At 39.2% G+C, this 20332-nt stretch overlaps 1 protein-coding gene across 1 annotated transcript; it reads right to left on the bottom strand.

Moving 5' to 3' along the window:
- Positions 1-13239: 13239 nt before the first annotated feature.
- On the bottom strand, positions 13240-14667 carry LOC131502511 (dnaJ homolog subfamily A member 1-like). The gene has a single exon (XM_058713284.1). It carries the CDS (start codon positions 14585-14587, stop codon positions 13394-13396), a length of 1194 nt encoding a protein of 397 aa, XP_058569267.1. The 5' UTR covers positions 14588-14667; the 3' UTR covers positions 13240-13393.
- Between the last annotated feature and the right edge of the window lie 5665 nt (positions 14668-20332).

Below are 20332 nucleotides of genomic sequence, written 5' to 3'. Positions count from 1 at the left end.
AATTTAAATTATATATTGAACACAAATACCAAGGAAAGTATTGTCTATAAAGACTAATGGAAAGATGTACAGAGGATTGGTTAAGAGTATCTGAAAAGTATACCACTTTGTCAGGATATTTCCTTTTTACATTTTCAAGATTAACCCTAGTTTGGCTTTTATTCCACTTGTCAGTTGCAACTAAAAAGTAAAGGCCATAGTGCACGCATGCACACACACACACACACAAAACACTCATTTGAAAAATCATTTTATTAAAATGCTCTGTGAACACTGCAGAAAACTATGTAAATTACCCAGGATCCATAGGCCCTTCCAAAAGCATCTCATATATTGAAGAGTATCCCTTATTACATCAGTTGAAAGAATATTTAAAATAGTCACAATTGCCAAAAAAAAAAAAATCCAAAGACAGAACATTTAAGCAGATAGAGTAATTCTGAGGCCACTTTTATGCTCTTTCTGTGGCGTGACTTTTCTTAGATGGACTATAGGGACAGTATATGATATTAGAATGTTTGGAAAATTATGAATAATTAGGAAATCATTTGAATTGTCCAGTTGTTCTGTATTTAAAATTTTTTACTGACAGAAGCATTAGCATTATTTCTCCATCCAGAGTCATGGAATTTTATGTGGATTTTACCTATGCTGGGAGCTCAAGAACCTACTGACTCAATCTCAGTTTTTTAAAATCTAGGTCTTTATTTATGCCTTAGTCCAAATGTCCGGAATCTTTTGGTGTTTATGATTTTACTAGTTGATTCATAAGCTTAGAGACAAGGAGTTAATATATTTAAACTCTTGGACCCAAATGTGACTTGAGCTGAAGCTTTCCAGGTTGCTACAGTGGCTTTTCTGTCCAATGCAGTCTCTCCTCTTATGTGGAATTCTGAATTGCATCTGGTGCTAAGAAAGAACGCATATCACACTACACTAGTCACCCTTCCACATCACCATCACCAGCAATTTTTTTTTGCTGCTTCGCTTTACTTCCACTTCAAGAATTATAATACATGCATAGCAGAAAGAGTGGAGTAGATAACTGAAGTACAATTGCCAAGTGATTAGTGTAGATAGCTAACAATATTTGATCATGCTGAGCTACAGCTTAATGATTTGAATAGGGATCTCATCATTACCATCCAGTGCCTGGACAGCTTCTAGGAACAATCTATTTAGTGCAGAGAACAATGGGCAGGAGTATTCAGTGTCATGCTTGTCTGGTCCCCTGGCTGGGGGAGCTGGCCTAAAGTTTAAAGATTAAGTTAGATTTTGAATCCTATTGCCTTGATTGGAGTCTTCCTTCTAGGGGAGTTTGAACTCATCACTCACAAGCTTTTACACAGAGAATCAGGATAGTGTTAGCTTTGGGAGGAAAGTAGAGAAGTTTGGATCATTGTGGTCTTCTCTGGGAAGGAAGAGAAGGGATTCATCCTGTCAATTGACTTAAATATTAAGTGCTAACTATATATGCTTGTCACTATGCTAGATGCTAAGGATATAGTGATATGCTTTGGGTTCTCAAGGAGTTTACCATCAGAAGATGAGATGGGCTTTACTCAAATAATTCATTAATAGTAATGATTGTATAATCACAAACTGAGGCAAGTATTCTGAGGAAAAGAAACATGATTTTCTGAAAGTATCTAGCAAAGGAAACTGACCTACAGTAGGGAGCTCGGGAGATTTCTCTGTGGTAGAGACATTCAAGCCAAGATCCAAAAGATGAGTAAGGGCTGATTAAGTGTGTGTTTGTGTGGGTGTGTGGGGAGGGAAGGGGATGCTGGGAAGAATATTCCAAATCCATAGAAAAGCATATGCACAGGCTCTGTAGCAGGAAGAAATGGGGTCTGGTCACAGAACTTAAATAAATCTAGCATGTCTAAAGCAGAGAGATCATGGGGGAGAGTGAAACAAGATGAGACTGGAGAGGTAGGTAGGCTCAAACTATGCAGAGCCTTGTAGACCCTGATAAAGAGTTTAATTTATACCCTAAGATCAACAGGAAACCAATTAAAAGTTTTATTTAGGTAGGTGATACAATCAGGATTTTATTTTAAAATATCACACAGGTATCTATGTGGAGAATGGGCTATCGGGCAACAAGTATGGGATGGAGAGCCCAGATAAGAGGTTAGGGTAGTAATCCAAGTGAGAGAAAATGGTATATGAAGTCCTGGATGGACTAATAAAGGAACTTTCAGTCAATGAATAAATCAGCAAGGAATTACTTGGCATCTGTCTAAATATCCACGACTAGCTCTATTTATCATAAAGGGAGATTCATCTTCAGCCTCCCACCTCTTTTTTTTAGCAGCCCAGCTTCTGTCCAATTATCAAGAATTCCAATTAATGGAGCTAAGTTAATAAGGCGTTACTTTATTTATTAGCATTTAAGGAAATCTGGAGAAAGAATTGATTCAAGTACAATTAACTAGTGTTCTCATATGAAACACATTTCTCAATCTGTAAGTTACTGCATCAGAGTCTCCTGGGGGCTGGAGGAGTGGGAAGGGGGAGGCCTATAAAAAGTCAAATTCATGGGCCCTACCCCAGACCTACAAAATCAGAATTTTGGGGTGGAGCTCAGGAAAGGGCATATTTAACAGTCTTTCCAGGTGTTTCTGATGAACACTAAAGTTTGAGAACTGATTATGGATGTTAATTTGGAGACTGACTTTGAACAAGGCAAATGCCTATGACAAAGAAAGGAGTGGGTATTCCAGGTTGAAGATGGCTGTGACAAAATGTCAAGAAGTGACATCAGCCAGTTGAGTGCAAAGGAAAGAGTAGTAAGTAAATTGACTTTGCTAGGGTGCAGGAGCCTTGTTGGGAGCAGTGAGAAATCACCTTGAGCGGAAGAAAGAAGAGAATGGACAGCATGCCTAAGAGCAGTCCTGCCAAACCTGAAATCGATTGAATGAAGTGACTTTTATAATCCCAGAGTCACTGGATGAGGGGCTTATGTGACTGTAAACTTGGAATTTCCCTCTCCCATGAAATGAAGAGAATATTAATACAACTTATTGGTCACAAAGCAGTGATAGCCAACCTTACTGAGTTTGAATGATATGCCAGGCATTTCACAAAGTATTTTCAATGCATCACATCATTTAATCCTCACAGCATCTCTATGAGATAGATACTATAATTATCCCCATTTTATAGATGAAGAAACTGAGGCACAGAGAGGTAAAGTAACTTGCTTATGGTAATATAACTGGTAAGTGGCTAGACCAGAATTCTAACCCAAGTCTACCTCTTGATATTATACCTTTACTTTTATAGTTCTGGGTCACATCAATTTTCATTTATGCCCACAAGGGTTGATAGTTCTCTAAATATCATTAGTTCTTTTGGACATGATAATCATTATGCATAATGGAGGCTTGGTCTTTGGGGTCCAAAGACAATTCAGGCCATAATAAAGTTTGGCTAAAAAAAGAAAATGAATAAACAAAATGCAGAATCAGACCTATAAATACAGAGAACAAACTGACAGCTGCCAGAGGGGAGGGTATGGGAGAGGGAAGGGCAAAATGAGTGAAGGGGAGTGGGAGATCCAGGTTTACAGTTGTGGAATGAATAAATCTTGAGACTAAAAGACACAGCATAAGGAATATAGTCAAAGATATCATAATAGCGATGTATAGATATGTTGGAACAAATGGTAGTTACACTTGTGGTGAACATAGCATAATGTAAAAAACTTGTCAAATCACAATGTTGTTCACCTGAAACTAATGTAACATTGTGTAAACTATATTCAAGTAAAAAATAGTAGTGAGGTTTGGCTAAGGCCTGGATAAGTATACAATCTCATGCAATGCTTCTCACATCTTGTTTTGTAGATTGGTGATGGTCTACAGTGACTTAGTATAGCTCTTGAGGGGAAGCATTTGGGAACTTCACAGAAATTTGACAGAGTACTTTTATGTTTGTTGATGCTAACAAAATAAATGGAAGTTTTTATTTTGCATGCCGTTTTCATTATCTTTTTCTAGTAATTTTAATTATATTTTATAGAAGTATATATAGATTGAAATAAAAACAAATAAAAACAAAAGTATGGTTCTTCACCCCAGATGATTTGTGATGCACGGGTCTCATGGATATAAGAGAAATCTAAACAACTAATAATACAAAAGCATTTTCAAGTTCAGGTATGGGTGGTAGGCTGACCGTGGAGGTAATCTGAACCTTTATTTTGACATAGCAGCCTCCTCTAAATTATAGAGTCATCCCTCTTGATCACTGACAGATTACATTGTGAAACCACTCCTTTTTTAGTAGGCTTAGATTTTTAGAGGTCGTGCATTTAATTCTGGAAAATTACTGTCTGTTTAAACATTCAAGATGAAAGATAAAGGTGTTTAATAATCAAGCAGAAGCATATAGAACCTGAGAAGTAAAGATTCAGTGGGATAATAGAATGAGGAAAATAGAAAAGGGAACCCTTGTCATTTTCATCGACAATATTCACAGAGTCAGATGTTAAAGAATTTTGAATGCTTCCAATTGTACTTTTGCTAAAAATGGAATAATACATGAGGAAATTTTTACAGTATCCTTGAATAAGTCTTCTGGCACCATTCATTCATTTGTTCAACAAATATTTAATGTGCACCTATTACATACCTGTCACTCTGCTTGGCACTTATGGATACAAAGAACAACCAGATTGCATCCCAGTCCTCAAGGAGGTAATAGTCTAGTAGACAGCCATGAAAACAACTATAAATATAATAAAACTTGATAAGCAATAATAGAGTAGTGATTCTCATGGGTCTATATATTTCAGAATCAGGATGGGAGAGAAGTACAGTAGTCCCCCCTTATCCACAGGGGATACATTCCACGGTACCCAGTGGATGCCTGAAACTATGGATGGTACCAAACTCTCTATATACTATGGTTTTCCTATATATACATACCTATGATAGATTTTAATTAATAAATTAAACATAGTAAGAGATTAACAATAATAATCTAGTAGAACACTTATAATATTATACTGCAATAAAGTTAATGAATGTAGTCTCTACCAAAACATCTTATTGCACTATATTACCCTTCTTATAATGATGTGAAATGATAAAATGCCTATGAGATGAGAGAAAGTGAGGTGAATGATGTAGGCATTTTGATGTACTTTTAGGCTATTGACCTTCTGATGATACCATATGTCAGAAGGAGGATCATCTGCTTTTAAACTGTGGTTGACATTGGGTAACTTAAACCATAGAAAGCAAAGCCATGAATAAGTGGAGGACTACTGTAGTTTGAAATATCATATCAATATTATATCACCTTATATGAAGCAGAAGAAAAAAGTAAGCATATTGGTTTCTCAGGACAGAAAATAAAGATCAGTAAAAATTTGAATGCTGGCAGAGATTGTGGTTATCCAAACCAGAGGTTGGACTCTCAACTTGGTGTGAATAGGTATATATCAGTGTCTTTGCAATGAGCAGGTGAGAGGGGAAGAATGCCAGGAAGAATGCAAGATGCTTATTTAAAAGGACCATAGGTTTAAAAAGGTGAGAAACACTTTTGAATCTAGGTGTAAAGACTTTTGAGGACTATGGAGGCTAGAACATAATTTGAGCTTGAGGGGAAGAAGGCAGAGAAATAATGCATTTAGGGTTGCAAACTTCCAATAAGGAGTCCAATTGTAAGCAATAAGGAGTTGAGGCAGGTAAAGAAGGAACGCCTGATTCCCTACTTTTCAAGCATACAATTATCCTCCTACATCCTTGGCAGTTCAAGAACAGAATGTACCACCAACAACAGTGCTGCCCTTGAAACATCTGGAATGCCATTGGATCTAGAAGTACAGGCTTTAAAACACTACTCTTTCACAAACTGAGCATGATAAATAAACTCTGTAACCTGACAGACCTGTTGTGAGGCTTGTACAAGATTCTAGATGTAAAAGCATTTTGTGAATTCTTAGAGTGCATATGCTTGTATGTTGACTTTCCCTGCCTCCCAAGCTTACCCCAAGGTAATCAAAAGCCTGCAAGGATAAGTGAGATAATCATTTAGGATGCACTAAGTGCCTCAGAAGGAAGGTAGCATATGGAAATATTAACAATGATGACCCACATCTTCTTCTTCCTGTTAATTCCTTTCCTTCAAGACTTGACACCGAGAGCCCACACACAATGCCCTCTACTGTTGAAAGTGTGCTGCATTCCCATGTTTTTCACTGCTGAGTACTTTGTTTTCAATTCAAAAGCAATGGTTCTGTTATTTTTTTTTAAATTTATTTTTGAGAGAGAGGGAGAGACAGACAGAGAGTGAGCGGGGGAAAGGCACACAGAGAGGGGAAGACATAGAATCTGAAGTGAGCTCCAGGCTCTGAGCTGTCAGGAGAGACCTCAAGGTGGGGATCAAACTCATGAACTGTGAGATTATGACCTGAGCTGAAGTCAGACGTTTAACCGACTGAACCACCCAGGCACCCCCCCACCTTTTTTTTTGTAGTTTAATGTTTCTTGCCAAAATCTGGAGACAAATTACTTATATGAATGTCATGTGCATACAATGATCATCATATACTATTGTTTGAGGTCATATACCAGATATCAGATCATGACGAGCCATTGGTCACATCTGGCAGAGCCCTTCAGGAAACATAGAGACTGAAATTACTAATGGAACATAGCTCACTGAGGGTAAAGGATGAAGAGTGTGGTTTTTCTATAAGTAAAATAATGGGGACATAACTCTCAGCCAAATGTCTTGGAATGTTCATGGTCCCTTACAGTGCAATTCCATTCTTCTGACTTGAAAGGTTGTACCTGTCACTAGGGTCCCCTCATTTTGATCAGTGGCTCAGACCCGAGTCATTCATAAAGCAAAAGAAGGCCTGACCCAGCCAGTCCCATCAAGGAGAGAAGTGGGAAAGCTCAGGGTAAACTGGGGTTAGCAGGGGTGGACAGGGGTGCCAGAAGCAAAAAGAAATATTTCACAATAGCTTTAATATCACTGATCTCCCCATTCTATGTGCTTCCTGAAATGTTATTGGGGTGAATCCACAGCAAAAGTTATAAATGGCAGCCAGCAGGACTCTTCTGAACCATAACCAGAAAGTAAGCAAAGGTGACGTCTGAAGATATCAACAATGTTTTCCCTTTCTTAGGCCCTCTCCTGGCCTTCCCAACTGCCGAAGTTTCAACCTATTCCCTCTTTTCCCTTAAATCCCCTTGTCCTGTGTCTTTTTCTTGAGGGAATTCCTCAATTAAGTTCTGATCTGATCAATTTATTAGTGCTAAGAAATTAATAGCTTCTAATGCCTTGATTTCTGAACATGGGGTTTCTATCTTAAAAGCACAAAAGTAGAGAAGCAATTAGGTGTTGGGGTGGAGTGAGGATATCTCCCTGTTTATTGTATGGATGATGCAAGTGATAGGCTGGCACTATAGGGCAGAATTTCCACTGTTATTCAGAGGTACAATATAGACCATGGTGATATATTTTAACGTTGCCTTAGACCAAGAGAACGGAAAGAGTTAAACACTACAATTTAATATACCAAGATTAAAGCAATTATTGTAAATTAGTTTAATCATTCCTCCATATGCCTTCAGAGGCAGTTTTTTTTTTATCCTATTGTCATTACAAATAAATGGAAGCTTGTAAATACAGATAAATTTCATTTTTAAAGGATTGTCTATGCTCAAAGGTTCTGATGCTTTTAATTAAAAATTTCTTCATTATATAAAGTGTCTGTGTTGTGGCAGTGTGAGATACCAGGAGAACATGAATGAAATATGGGAAGGAAATGATGGCTAACATGTGGTTGTCTTTTCATTTCTCCAACATATTTTTTTATTCTAAAGACAGCAAGATCTATTCTTAGGATGGCTTCTGACTGACTCTGGAGCTCCATAAGGCCAGGGAACAGGGAACAGCTTAAATGACTCCCTCCCTTTCAAGCCATAGATTTTAGACTCCTGTTTCTGGAACACTCCAGCAAGGAATCACTAAGGGAGTACTCCAGCAGATGGGAAGCAGTGCTTTTCAAGCTTTAATGTGCATATAAATAACTTGAGAATCTGTTAAAATGCAGATTCTGATTCATTACCCTGGAGTGATGCCCAAGATAATTCATTTCTAACAAGTTCCCTGGTGATACTGATGCTGCTTGTCTATGGAACATATTTTGAGTTGTAAGGAACATTCTAGGTACAGAGTCTAGATATTGAGCCCTCTTTGGGTAGTAGCAGTGAAGGTATGAAGAGGCTCAGTGGAAAAGTGGCACAGTTTTATCTGAACCAAGTGAAGGGCAAAGGAAACAAAAGGGAGGCATATATGAGACTGCACTCATGCTCCCTACAGGTTCAGATAGATGGGTTTCAAGCAATATATACCAGAGAGGCAGTTGCTTTCTCAAGCTAAGGGAGAAAAAATGTCTACAGATTAAGATCATGTGTTCTGGAGTCATTTTCCCTGGGCTCAAGTTCCACCTGTATCATTTCCTAATAGAGATCTTGATCATCCTTTAGTAAAATTTGAATAACAAAACCATCTCAGGGTGGTTGTGAAGATTAAATGAAATAGAGTGTAAAGCCTTAGAATAGCACCTGCTAAGAGTGCTCAATAAGTTGTAGCTATTGTCTTGCTTTTCCTCTTTGTGCTTATCTCATTTAAGTAGTACTTGGCTTTAGTAAAGTGTCAGCTAGCCATGGTAATGCCCTATCTGCTTTTGAGGGGACTCTTTTTTATGACCACCTTTGTCCCAAGGCGAGAAAGAAAAGATCCTGTCATTCTTATTTCGTCTCTTACTCTATCCATCTTTGCCTGATTATTTAAAGAAAATCCAAAATATCACATTATTTCATCTGTACAAGCTTCAGAATATTTCTCTAATAGTTGAAGTCTTTTTATTTCCCAACACATAACCACAATATCACTATTACACCCAAAAAATTAACAGTTTCTTATTATCATCTAATACACAGTTTGTGAGCAATCATCCCTGATTGTCAAAAGTATCTTTTTATGGCCCATTAATTGCATTTGCTTGGTATGTCTCTTAAGTCCTATCTCTCTATCAATTATTACTTTAAAAAAAACAAATTTTAGTTTTTAGAATTATTTTAGTCTTACAGAAAAATTTTGAAGATAGTACAGAGTTTGCACATACCCACACCTAGTTTCTCCTATTATTAACTTCTGGCATTAGTGTGGTATATTTGTCATAATTAATGAACCAATATTGACACATTATTATTAACTAAAATCCATACTTTATTCATATTTCCTTAATATTTCTCTATTGTCATTTTCTCTCATAGGACTCCGTACAGGACTCCACCATGCATTTGGTTGTGGCAATGGTTAGTTTTATGTGTCTACTTGAGTGGGCCGTGGAGTGCCCAGGTACTTGGTGTGTCTGTGAGGGTGTGTGTATTTTTTTTCAATATATGAAATTTATTGTCAAATTGGTTTCCATACAACACCCAGTGCTCATCCCAAAAGGTGCCCTCCTCAGTACCCATCTCCCACCCTCCCCTCCCTCCCACCCCCCATCAACCCTCAGTTTATTCTCAGTTTTTAAGAGTCTCTTATGGTTTGGCTCCCTCCCTCTCTTTTTTTTTTTCCTTCCCCTCCCCCATGGTCTTCTGTTAAGTTTCTCAGGATCCACATAAGAATGAAAACATATGGGGGGCGCCTGGGTGGCGCAGTCGGTTAAGCGTCCGACTTCAGCCAGGTCACGATCTCGCAGCCCGTGAGTTCGAGCCCCGCGTCAGGCTCTGGGCTGATGGCTCGGAGCCTGGAGCCTGTTTCCGATTCTGTGTCTCCCTCTCTCTCTGCCCCTCCCCCGTTCATGCTCTGTCTCTCTCTGTCCCAAAAATAAATAAAAAACGTTGAAAAAAAAATTTAAAAAAAAAAAGAATGAAAACATATGGTATCTGTCTTTCTCTGTAGGACTTATTTCACTTAGCATCACACTCTCCAGTTCCATCCACGTTGCTACAAAAGGCCATATTTCATTCTTTCTCATTGCCATGTAGTATTCCATTGTGTATATAAATGACAATTTCTTTATCCATTCATCAGTTGATGGACATTTAGGCTCTTTCCATAATTTGGCGATTGTTGAGAGTGCTGCTATAAACATTGGGGTACAAGTGCCCCTATGCACCAGTACTCCTGTATCCCTTGGGTAAATTCCTAGCGGTGCTACTGCTGGGTCATAGGGTAGGTCTATTTTTAATTTTCTGAGGAACCTCCACACTGTTTTCCAGAGTGGCTGCACCAGTTTGCATTCCCACCAACAGTGCAGGAGGATTCTCGTTTCTCCACATCCTCTCCAGCATCTATAGTCTCCTGATTTGTTCATTTTGGCCACTCTGACTGGCGTGAGGTGATATCTGAGTGTGCTTTTGATTTGTATTTCCCTGATGAGGAGCGACGTTGAGCATCTTTTCATGTGCCTGTTGGCCATCCGGATGTCTTCTTGAGAGAAGTGTCTATTCATGTTTTCTGCCCATTTCTTCACTGGGTTATTTGTTTTTTGGGTGTGGAGTTTGGTGAGCTCTTTATAGATTTTGGATACTAGCCCTTTGTCCGATATGTCATTTGCAAATATCTTTTCCCATTCCGTTCGTTGCCTTTTAGTTTTGTTGGTTGTTTCCTTTGCTGTGCATAAGCTTTTTATCTTCATAAGGCCCCAGTAATTCATTTTTGCTTTTAATTCCCTTGCCTTTGGGGATGTGTCGAGTAAGAGATTGCTACGGCTGAGGTCAGAGAAGTCTTTTCCTGCTTTCTCCTCTAGGGTTTTGATGGTTTCCTGTCTCACATTCAGGTCCTTTATCCATTTTGAGTTTATTTTTGTGAATGGTGTGAGAAAGTGGTCTAGTTTCAACCTTCTGCATGTTGCTGTCCAGTTCTCCCAGCACCATTTGTTAAAGAGACTCTCTTTTTTACATTGGATGTTCTTTCCTGCTTTGTCAAAGATGAGTTGGCCATACGTTTGTGGGTCTAGTTCTGGGGTTTCTATTCTATTCCATTGGTCTATGTGTCTGTTTTTGTGCCAATACCATGCTGTCTTGATGATGACAGCTTTGTAGTAGAGGCTAAAGTCTGGGATTGTGATGCCTCCTGCTTTGGTCTTCTTCTTCAAAATTACTTTGGCTATTCGGGGCCTTTTGTGGTTCCATATGAATTTTAGGATTGCTTGTTCTAGTTTCGAGAAGAATGCTGGTGCAATTTTGATTGGGATTGCATTGAATGTGTAGATAGCTTTGGGTAGTATTGACATTTTGACAATATTTATTCTTCCAATCCATGAGCAGGGAATGTCTTTCCATTTCTTTATATCTTCTTCAATTACCTGCATAAGCTTTCTATAGTTTTCAGCATACAGATCTTTTACATCTTTGGTTAGATTTATTCCTAGGTATTTTATGCTTCTTGGTGCAATTGTGAATGGGATCAGTTTCTTTATTTGTCTTTCTGTTGCTTCATTGTTAGTGTATAAGAAGGCAACTGATTTCTGTACATTGATTTTGTATCCTGCAACTTTGCTGAATTCATGTGTCAGTTCTAGCAGACTTTTGGTAGAGTCTATCAGATTTTCCATGTATAATATCATGTCATCTGCAAAAAGTGAAAGCTTGACTTCATCTTTGCCAATTTTGATCCCTTTGATTTCCTTTTGTTGTCTGATTGCTGTTGCTAGCACTTCCAACACTATGTGAAACAACAGCGGTGAGAGTGGGCATCCCTGTCGTGTTCCTGATCTCAGGGAAAAAGCTCTCAGTTTTTACCCATTGAGGATGATGTTAGCTGTGGGCTTTTCATAAATGGCTTTTATGATATTTAAGTATGTTCCTTCTATCCCGACTTTCTCAAGGGTTTTTATTAAGAAAGGGTGCTGGATTTTGTCAAAGGCCTTTTCTGCATCAGTTGACAGGATCATATGGTTCTTCTCTTTTTTGTTGTTAATGTGATGTATCACGTTGATTGATTTGTGAATGTTGAACCAGCCCTGCATCCCAGGAATGAATCCCACTTGATCATGGTGAATGATTCTTTTTATATGCTGTTGAATTCGATTTGCTAGTATCTTATTGAGAATTTTTGCATCCATATTCATCAGGGATATTGGCCTGTAGTTCTCTTTTTTTACTGGGTCTCTGTCTGGTTTAGGAATCAAAGTAATACTGGCTTCCTAGAATGAGTCTGGAAGTTTTCCTTCCCTTTCTATTTCTTGGAATAGCTTGAGAAGGATAGGTATTATCTCTGCTTTAAACATCTGGTAGAACTCCTCTGGGAAGCCATCTGGTCCTGGACTCTTATTTGTTGGGAGATTATTTATAACCGATTCAATTTCTTCGCTGGTTATGGGTCTGTTCAAGCTTTCTATTTCCTCCTGATTGAGTTTTGGAAGAGTGTGGGTGTTTAGGAATTTGTCCATTTCTTCCAGGTTGTCCAATTTGTTGGCATATAATTTTTCGTAGTATTCCCTGATAATTGTTTGTATCTCTGAGGGATTGGTTGTAATAATTCCATTTTCATTCATGATTTTATCTATTTGGGTCATCTCCCTTTTCTTTTTGAGAAGCCTGGCTAGAGGTTTGTCAATTTTGTTTATTTTTTCAAAAAACCAACTCTTGGTTTCGTTGATCTGCTCTACAGTCTTTTTGGATTCTATATTGTTTATTTCTGCTCTGATCTTTATTATTTCTCTTCTTCTTCTGGGTTTAGAATGTCTTTGCTGTTCTGCCTCTATTTCCTTTAGGTATGCTGTTAGATTTTGTATTTGGTATTTTTCTTGTTTCTTGAGATAGGCCTGGATTGCAATGTATTTTCCTCTCAGGACTGCCTCTCTGCGTCCCAAAGCATTTGGATTGTTGTATTTTCATTTTCGTTTGTTTCCATATATTTTTTAATTTCTTCTCTAATTGCCTGGTTGACCCACTCATTCTTTAGTAGGGTGTTCTTTAACCTCCATGCTTTTGGAGGTTTTCCAGACTTTTTCCTGTGGTTGATTTCAAGCTTCATAGCATTGTGGTCTGAAAGTATGCATGGTATAATTTCAATTCTTGTATACTTATGAAGGGCTGTTTTGTGATGATCTATCTTGGAGAATGTTCCATGTGCACCCGAGAAGAAAGTATATTCTGTTGCTTTGGGATGGAGAGTTCTAAATATATCTGTCAAGTCCATCTGGTCCAATGTGTATTCAGGGCCCTTGTTTCTTTTTTTTTTTTTCACAGCTTTTATATTTTTTATTCTTCATTTAACTTTTAAAACACTACTATAGTTGAATATTAAAACAAAAACAATAATAGCAAGTAGTGAGCTATGATTATAGTCCTTCATTCGTTCACTACTGCATATAAAATGCCAGCAGTGTTCTTCACTGGCCCCATTAAGAGGTCTGACACTGAACACCTCCCCTAGGGTGATGTTCATCATCCTCATACGCTTCTCCATTGTAATGGCGCCTTCTTTCCTGATTTGGATCAAAGTCCACCAGTTCTACCTGGTCCATTTCATCAGTCTCTTCTACTTCCTTCCTCTCAGGTAGGAGCTTTTCCAGCAAAGAGAGTTTATCAGGAGAGAGAAAGCCATTCTCAGGGAAGTTTACCTTAAATTCGATGATTAGGCGACCCTTTTCGTATGGTCTACGATAAATTGGCATGCCTTCATTCAGCACACACTTGATATCTCCATGCTTGACAATCTGACCTGGATGAGAGATAATGACAATGGTTCTGTTGTCTAGAGTAGATATTGGCTTTTGAAAGCCGCACAGTGCTTCAACCAGCTGTATGTCCATACACATGAAAAGATCCTCTCCTCGCCTAGTAAAAACAGCATGGTCCTTCTGATCTAAAACAATGATAATATCTCCTGGTTCCAGTCCAGGTTCTTGGTCTCCTTCACCATGGAATGTTATCTTCTGGCCATCTTTCATGCCTTTGTCAATATGAACTTCTAGAATCTTCTTTTCTCGAACTATCTTCCTTCCATTGCAGCTTTTACATCTATCTTTAGGACTGATCCGTTCCCCATGGCCCTGGCACTCCATGCACACAGACTGAATTTGCTGAACCATTCCAGGTCCTATCTGATGAATTCTTATTTGCATTCCAGTACCTTGGCAATTGGGACAACATTCTACTGCTCCTTTCTTACCACCTCGGCCTTCACATTTGTCACAAATCACATTCTTTTGCAGAGCTAGTTTTCTTGTTGCACCATTATATAAATCTTCTAAGGTTATAGAGAGCTGATGCACAACATTTTTACCTCTCCTCTCTCTCTTCATCCTTCCTCCTCCTCCAAAAAACATATCAAAGATGTCCATGGGGGAGCCAAAACCACCACCTGCTCCACCTTCTTTAATTGCCTGTTCTCCTCCTTTGTCATATAATTCCCTTTTCTTCGCATCAGAGAGCACTTCATAAGCTTGAGAAATCTGTTTAAACTTCTCTCCTTCATTTGGATTCTTGTCAGGGTGGTACTTCAAAGCCAATTTCCTGTAAGACTTTTTCAATTCTTCCTGGGTGGCATTGGGTTTGACCCCCAAAACATCATAGTAAGTAGTTTCTTTCACCATTTTCTACAGCCGGTGAGGGGGCCGAGGCCGGTGTGGGGGAGCGGGAAGGAGCGCGTTGCTGGGCACAGCTCGGGCAGCCGCCGCTCCTCCGCTTTTCAGCGAGCGTTCTGGAAAGTTCCCTCAGGGCCCTTGTTTCTTTATTGACCGTGTGTCTACATGATCTATCCATTTCTGTAAGTGGAGTGTTAAAGTCCCCTGCAATTACCACATTCTTATCAATAAGGTTGCTTATGTTTATGAGTAATTGTTTTATATATTTGGGTGCTCCCATATTTGGCGCATAGACATTTATAATTTTTAGCTCTTCCTGATGGATAGACCCTGTAATTATTATATAATGACCTTCTTCATTTCTTGTTACAGCCTGTAATTTAAAGTCTAGTTTGTCTGATATAAGTATGGCTACTCCAGCTTTCTTTTGGCTTCCAGTAGCATGATAAATAGTTCTCCATCCCCTCTCTCTCAATTTAAAGGTCTAAAATGAGTCTTTGTAGACAGCAAATAGATGGGTCTTGTTTTTTAATCCATTCTGATAGCTTATGTCTTTTTATTGGCGCATTTATTCCATTTACATTCAGTGTTATTATAGAAAGATATGGGTTTAGAGTCATTGTGATGTCTGTAGGTTTCATGCTTGTAGCGATGTCTGGTACTTTGTCTCACAGGATCCCCCTCTGGATCTCTTGTAGGGCTGGTTTAGTGGTGACAAATTCCTTCAGTTTTTGTTTGGGAAGACCTTTATCTCTCCTTTTATTCTAAATGACACTCTTCCTGGATAAAGGATTCTCGGCTGCATATTTTTTCTGTTCAGCACATTGAAGATCTCGTGCCAATCCTTTCTGGCTTGCCAGGTTTCAAAACAGATCAGTCACGAGTCTTATAGGTCTCCCTTTATATGTGAGGGCACGTTTATCCCTTGCTGCTTTCAGAATTTTCTCTTTACCCTTGTATTTTGCCAGTTTCACTATGATATGTTGTGCAGAAGATCGATTCAAGTTACATATGAAGGGGGTTCTCTGTGCCTCTTGGATTTCAATGCCTTTTTCCTTCCCCAGTTCAGGGAAGTTCTCAGCTATTATTTCTTCAAGTACCCCTTCAGCACCTTTCCCTCTCTCTTCCTCCTCTGGGATACCAATTATGTGTATATTATTTCTTTTTAGTGTATCACTTAGTTCTCTAATTTTCCCCTCATCCTCCTGGATTTTTTACCTCTCTTTTTCTCTGCTTCCTCTTTTTCCATAACTTTATCTTCTAGTTCACCTATTCTCTCCTCTGCCTCTTCAATCCTAGTCGTGGTCGTTTCCATTTTATTTTGCATGTCGTTTAAAGCGGTTTTCAGCTCCTCGTGACTGTTCCTTAGTCCCTTGATCTCTGTAGCAAGAGATTCTCTGCTGTACTCTATACTGTTTTCAAGCCCAGTGATTAATTTTATGACTATTATTCTAAATTCACTTTCTGTTATATTATTTAAATCCCTTTTGATCAGTTCATCAGCTGTTGTTATTTCCTGGAGATTCTTTTGAGGGGAATTCTTCCGTTTGGTCATATTGAATAGTCCCTGGAGTGGTGAGGACCTGCAGGGCACTTCCCCTGTGCTGTGGTGTATAACTGGACTTGGTGGGCGGGGCCGCAGTCAGACCTGAAGTCTGCCCCCAGCCCACCGCTGGGGCCACAGTCAGACTGGTGTGTGCCTTCTCTTCCCCTCTCCCAGGGGCGGGATTCACTGTGGGGTGGTGTGGCTCATCTGGGCTACTTGCACACTGCCATGCTTGTGGTGCTGTGGATCTGGCGTATTAGCTGGGGTGGGTAGACAAGGTGTACGGGGGCAAGAGGGGCAGGCTTAGCTCGCTTCTCCTTAGGTGATCCACTTCAGGAGGGGCCCTGTGGCAGTGGGAGGGAGTCAGACCCTCTGCCGGAAGGGTGGCTCTGCAGAGGCACAGAGTTGGGTGTTTGCGTGGAGCAAGCAAGTTCCCTGGCAGGATCTGGTTCCCTTTGGGATTTTGGCTGGGGGATGGGCGAGGGAGATGGCACTGGTTAGCGCCTTTGTTCCCCACCAAACTGAGCTCTGTCGTCTGGGGGCTCAGCAACTCTCCCTCCCTTTGTCCTCCAGCCTTCCTGCTTTCTGAGCAGAGCTGTTAACTTATGACCTCCCAGATGCTAAGTCCTGCTTGCTGTCGGAGCACACTCCTTCCAGCTCCTCTGCTTTTGCAAGCCAGACTCAGGGGCTCTGCTTAACCGGCAGGCCGCCCCTCCGCCCCGGCTCCTTCCTGCCAGTCCGTGCGGCGCGCACTGCCTCACCGCCCTTCTTACCCTCTTCTGTGGGCCTCTCGTTTGTGCTTGGCTCCGGAGACTCTGTTCTGCTAGTCTTGTGGTTTTCTGGGTTAGGCAGGTGTAGGTGTAATCTGAGTGATCAGCAGGACGTGCAGGCGAGAGTCTGTGTATTTTTGAGGTGACTCTTATAGCAGCTTCATTTGTTTGATATCTACAAAAAAATTGGTGATTTCAAACATAAATAGAATTCTAGACAAAAGCATGAAAATGGGAAAAAAAAAAAAAAACCTTCCCCGCAGGAACAATGCTTATTTTGTGCTTTGACCCTTATTTCTGCGTCTGTCTACAAATTCTCTGGCTTCAGAATCAGTTGAATTAAGAATTATTTAAAAATAAACATAGATTAGAGAAGCAAATTGTCTTCTGTTTCTGCCAGAAGATAATGTAGAATCTGGGCAATTATCTAGCATGGGGAAGTCCAGGCTCAAGGGAAAAGAAGGGAGAGAACAAGGCCTGAAGAAAGACATTTCCAAGCTCATCAATTATACATGGAACTTTGCCAAGTTATAGGTGTTGTCCTGGGATAAATAAGGGCATTAAACATAACCCCTGTTTCAAGGGTTTATGGTCTTAGGAAAATATTGGAATGAAACACACACATACACACACACACACAGGCAACCATACATATCAATCTGTGGCAAAATTCCAGTGAAACACCTATTGCTTAAAGCAAAGGGTGTATCTCTGGAGAGTAGAGATTACTCTAGAAGGAAAGGTTGGGTCAGACTGTGAAAGTCCTTGAATGTGAAATGTATCCTGTGGGCAATTAGAAGTTAATGATCTTTTGAAGGAGATGGCGATACCATATGCAAAAGATACCATTTTAACATAATCAGTCTGGAACACTTTGAGCTTTCAACAAACACTGAGTATTCAGCACAGTACCAGAGTCCAAGGTGCAGAGCTCTGTAAGGATAGAGAAAAAAAGGCAAAATCTATATTCTTTAAGAATTAAAAGCCTCTTTAGGGAGACAGACAAACTTAATGTACTAATATGTAATTATCTCAAATATAGACTATTGGAGATAATTCCATATTAGTACATTAAGTTTGCAGATAAATCTTATACAAATATGTATATTTGTATCTTATATTTATATGTATATATTTAATCTTATACATATATGTATATATGTATGTATATATACATATATACATACATATATATGTATTTGTATAAGATTTATCTTCAAGGATACACAAAAGTCTGAGAATACTGGTTGTCTCCAGAGGAGAGAATTAAGGTGGATGGCAGGGAGGTGTCATTATATGCATACTCTTTGGTATTCCCTGAGTTTTGAAACAAATGAATGTATTATATACTCACAACATTTAGAGATATATAACAAAATGATGTGTATGATTGTATGAGAGAGGTAAAAGATGAATTTCAGCTGAGAGAATCTTGGAAGACTTCTTAGAGCATGTGGGCTATGAAGCTGTGTCTTTGGAAGGCAGCATTTCCACAGGTGATGGTTTGAATGGGAGGTATTTCAAGCAGAGGACAGAGTTTGCCTTGAGACACAGGGTGGGGGCTAGGTCTGTGCCACCTAATATAGGAGCCACTAGCCACATATGGCTACTAAGCATTGGAAATGTGGCTAGTGCATGCGAATTGAGATGTGCTGTAAGTGTAAAATACTTATGGGTTTTTGAAAAGATAGTATTAAAAACAATGTAAAGTGCTTCATTAATAATTTTTATATTGATTACATGTTGAAAGGATAATATTTTAGATATACTAAGCTAAATTAAATATATTAAAATTAACATCAGTTGTTTCTATTTACTTTTTAAAATGTAGCTACTAGATAATTTAAAATTACATCTGTGGCTTGCTTTAGATTTCTACTGGCCAGTGATGATCTAGATAAAGAAGATGTTCAGAGAATGGTGAGTTACGTTGTGATGCTGCAGCAGAGGGTATATGGGTAAGAGTAAAAAGAAGTTTGGAAGAAGTGAGCTCAGCCAAATTTTGGAGGATGTTGGCTACTGAGCTAAAGAGTTTGCACTTTAATTTTCTATTCATTTGTGATCCACTGTGGGGATTTGAGTGTGGGAATAAATCAAATGACTACTTTGAACAAGGGTGAAAGTATAGGCAGAAAGAGTAGTTATTACAGTAATCAAGGAGAGGGATACAACGGTCTGGGCTTGGGTGGTGGCTTTAAAATCAGAAAGAGATCCACGTATACTACACTGTGAAGGGAGAATTGATATAACTGAGTGGTGGTATGGATGTCAAAAACAACATGAGGGTTTTTAACCCTGGTGATAAGAAGCACATCAGTACTAGTGATAAACACAATGAACCCTGGAGTGGGAGTTAGATGGGAATTGCCTGGGAGAGAAGATAATTCTGAGTTTTGACATGGTGATCTTGAGATGGCTAGCTGAAACGTGGGATTAAGAGTATGAGACAAACAGATGAGTCTTAGTAAAGGAGATCATGGCAGTGAGATAAATATAATAATGATTTGTATTTGTATGGCATTATACTACACAAAATTCTCACATACATTATTTTACATACTTCTTACAATAATCCAAGGCTCAAAGAGTTTAAGTAACTTGCACAAAGTAACACAGCTACCTAGTGGCCAAGGTAGCATACCAAAACTTGTTTTCTTTATATTAGTGTAATTAAAATAACATGCCAAAAGAAAATATAGAGAAAACTTAGGCTCTAGATTATACAATTTTTTGTTCCCCTAACCTGCTGCCTAACTTAAGGGTCAGACTCAACCTCGGAAAACCCATCTTGGGTTCTCTTCATTGTTTTTTTTTTTTAATTTTTTTTAACATTTATTTATTATTGAGAGACAGAGAGACACAGAGCGTGAGCAGGGGAGGGGAGAGAAGGGGAGACACAGAATCTGAAGTGGGCTCCAAGCTCCTAGCTGTCAGCACAGTGCCTGACGCGGGGCTTGAACTCACAAACTGTGAGATCATGATCTGAGCTGAAGTTGGACACTTAACCGACTGAGCCACCCAGGTGCCACATGTCTTCATTGTTTTAAATGCCATTTTTAGAGATGAGGAAACTGAGGCCCTGGGAAATTATTGCGTATTAGAGGGATAGGTGGAAGCCAGACAAGGGCTGTTGTAGATTACATTATTTTCAAATATTTTTTCCTTCCTGTTAGAGAGCTCATCCCTGCTTCCTGCCAGGAACCCTGCCAAATTAATGTGTGTTTGGTCCTAGAACTTGCTTTGGTCAATGGAATGTGAGCCAAAGTGACCTCCACCACATACAATAAAAAGCTTTAAGAGCCATGGCATGGTTCAGATTTTTTTGTTCTTTTCCTTCTGATTAAGAATGACATGTCCCAAATAAGGACTTCTCCTTCAGTCATGATCCTTGAATGAAGAAGGCATGTGAAACTGAGCCATGGATGACCCGTAGTTGCC

Source organism: Neofelis nebulosa, chromosome X (genome assembly GCF_028018385.1).
Source record: "Neofelis nebulosa isolate mNeoNeb1 chromosome X, mNeoNeb1.pri, whole genome shotgun sequence".
Taxonomy (NCBI): domain Eukaryota; kingdom Metazoa; phylum Chordata; class Mammalia; order Carnivora; family Felidae; genus Neofelis; species Neofelis nebulosa.
This window is presented reverse-complemented; position numbering and strand designations above follow the sequence as displayed.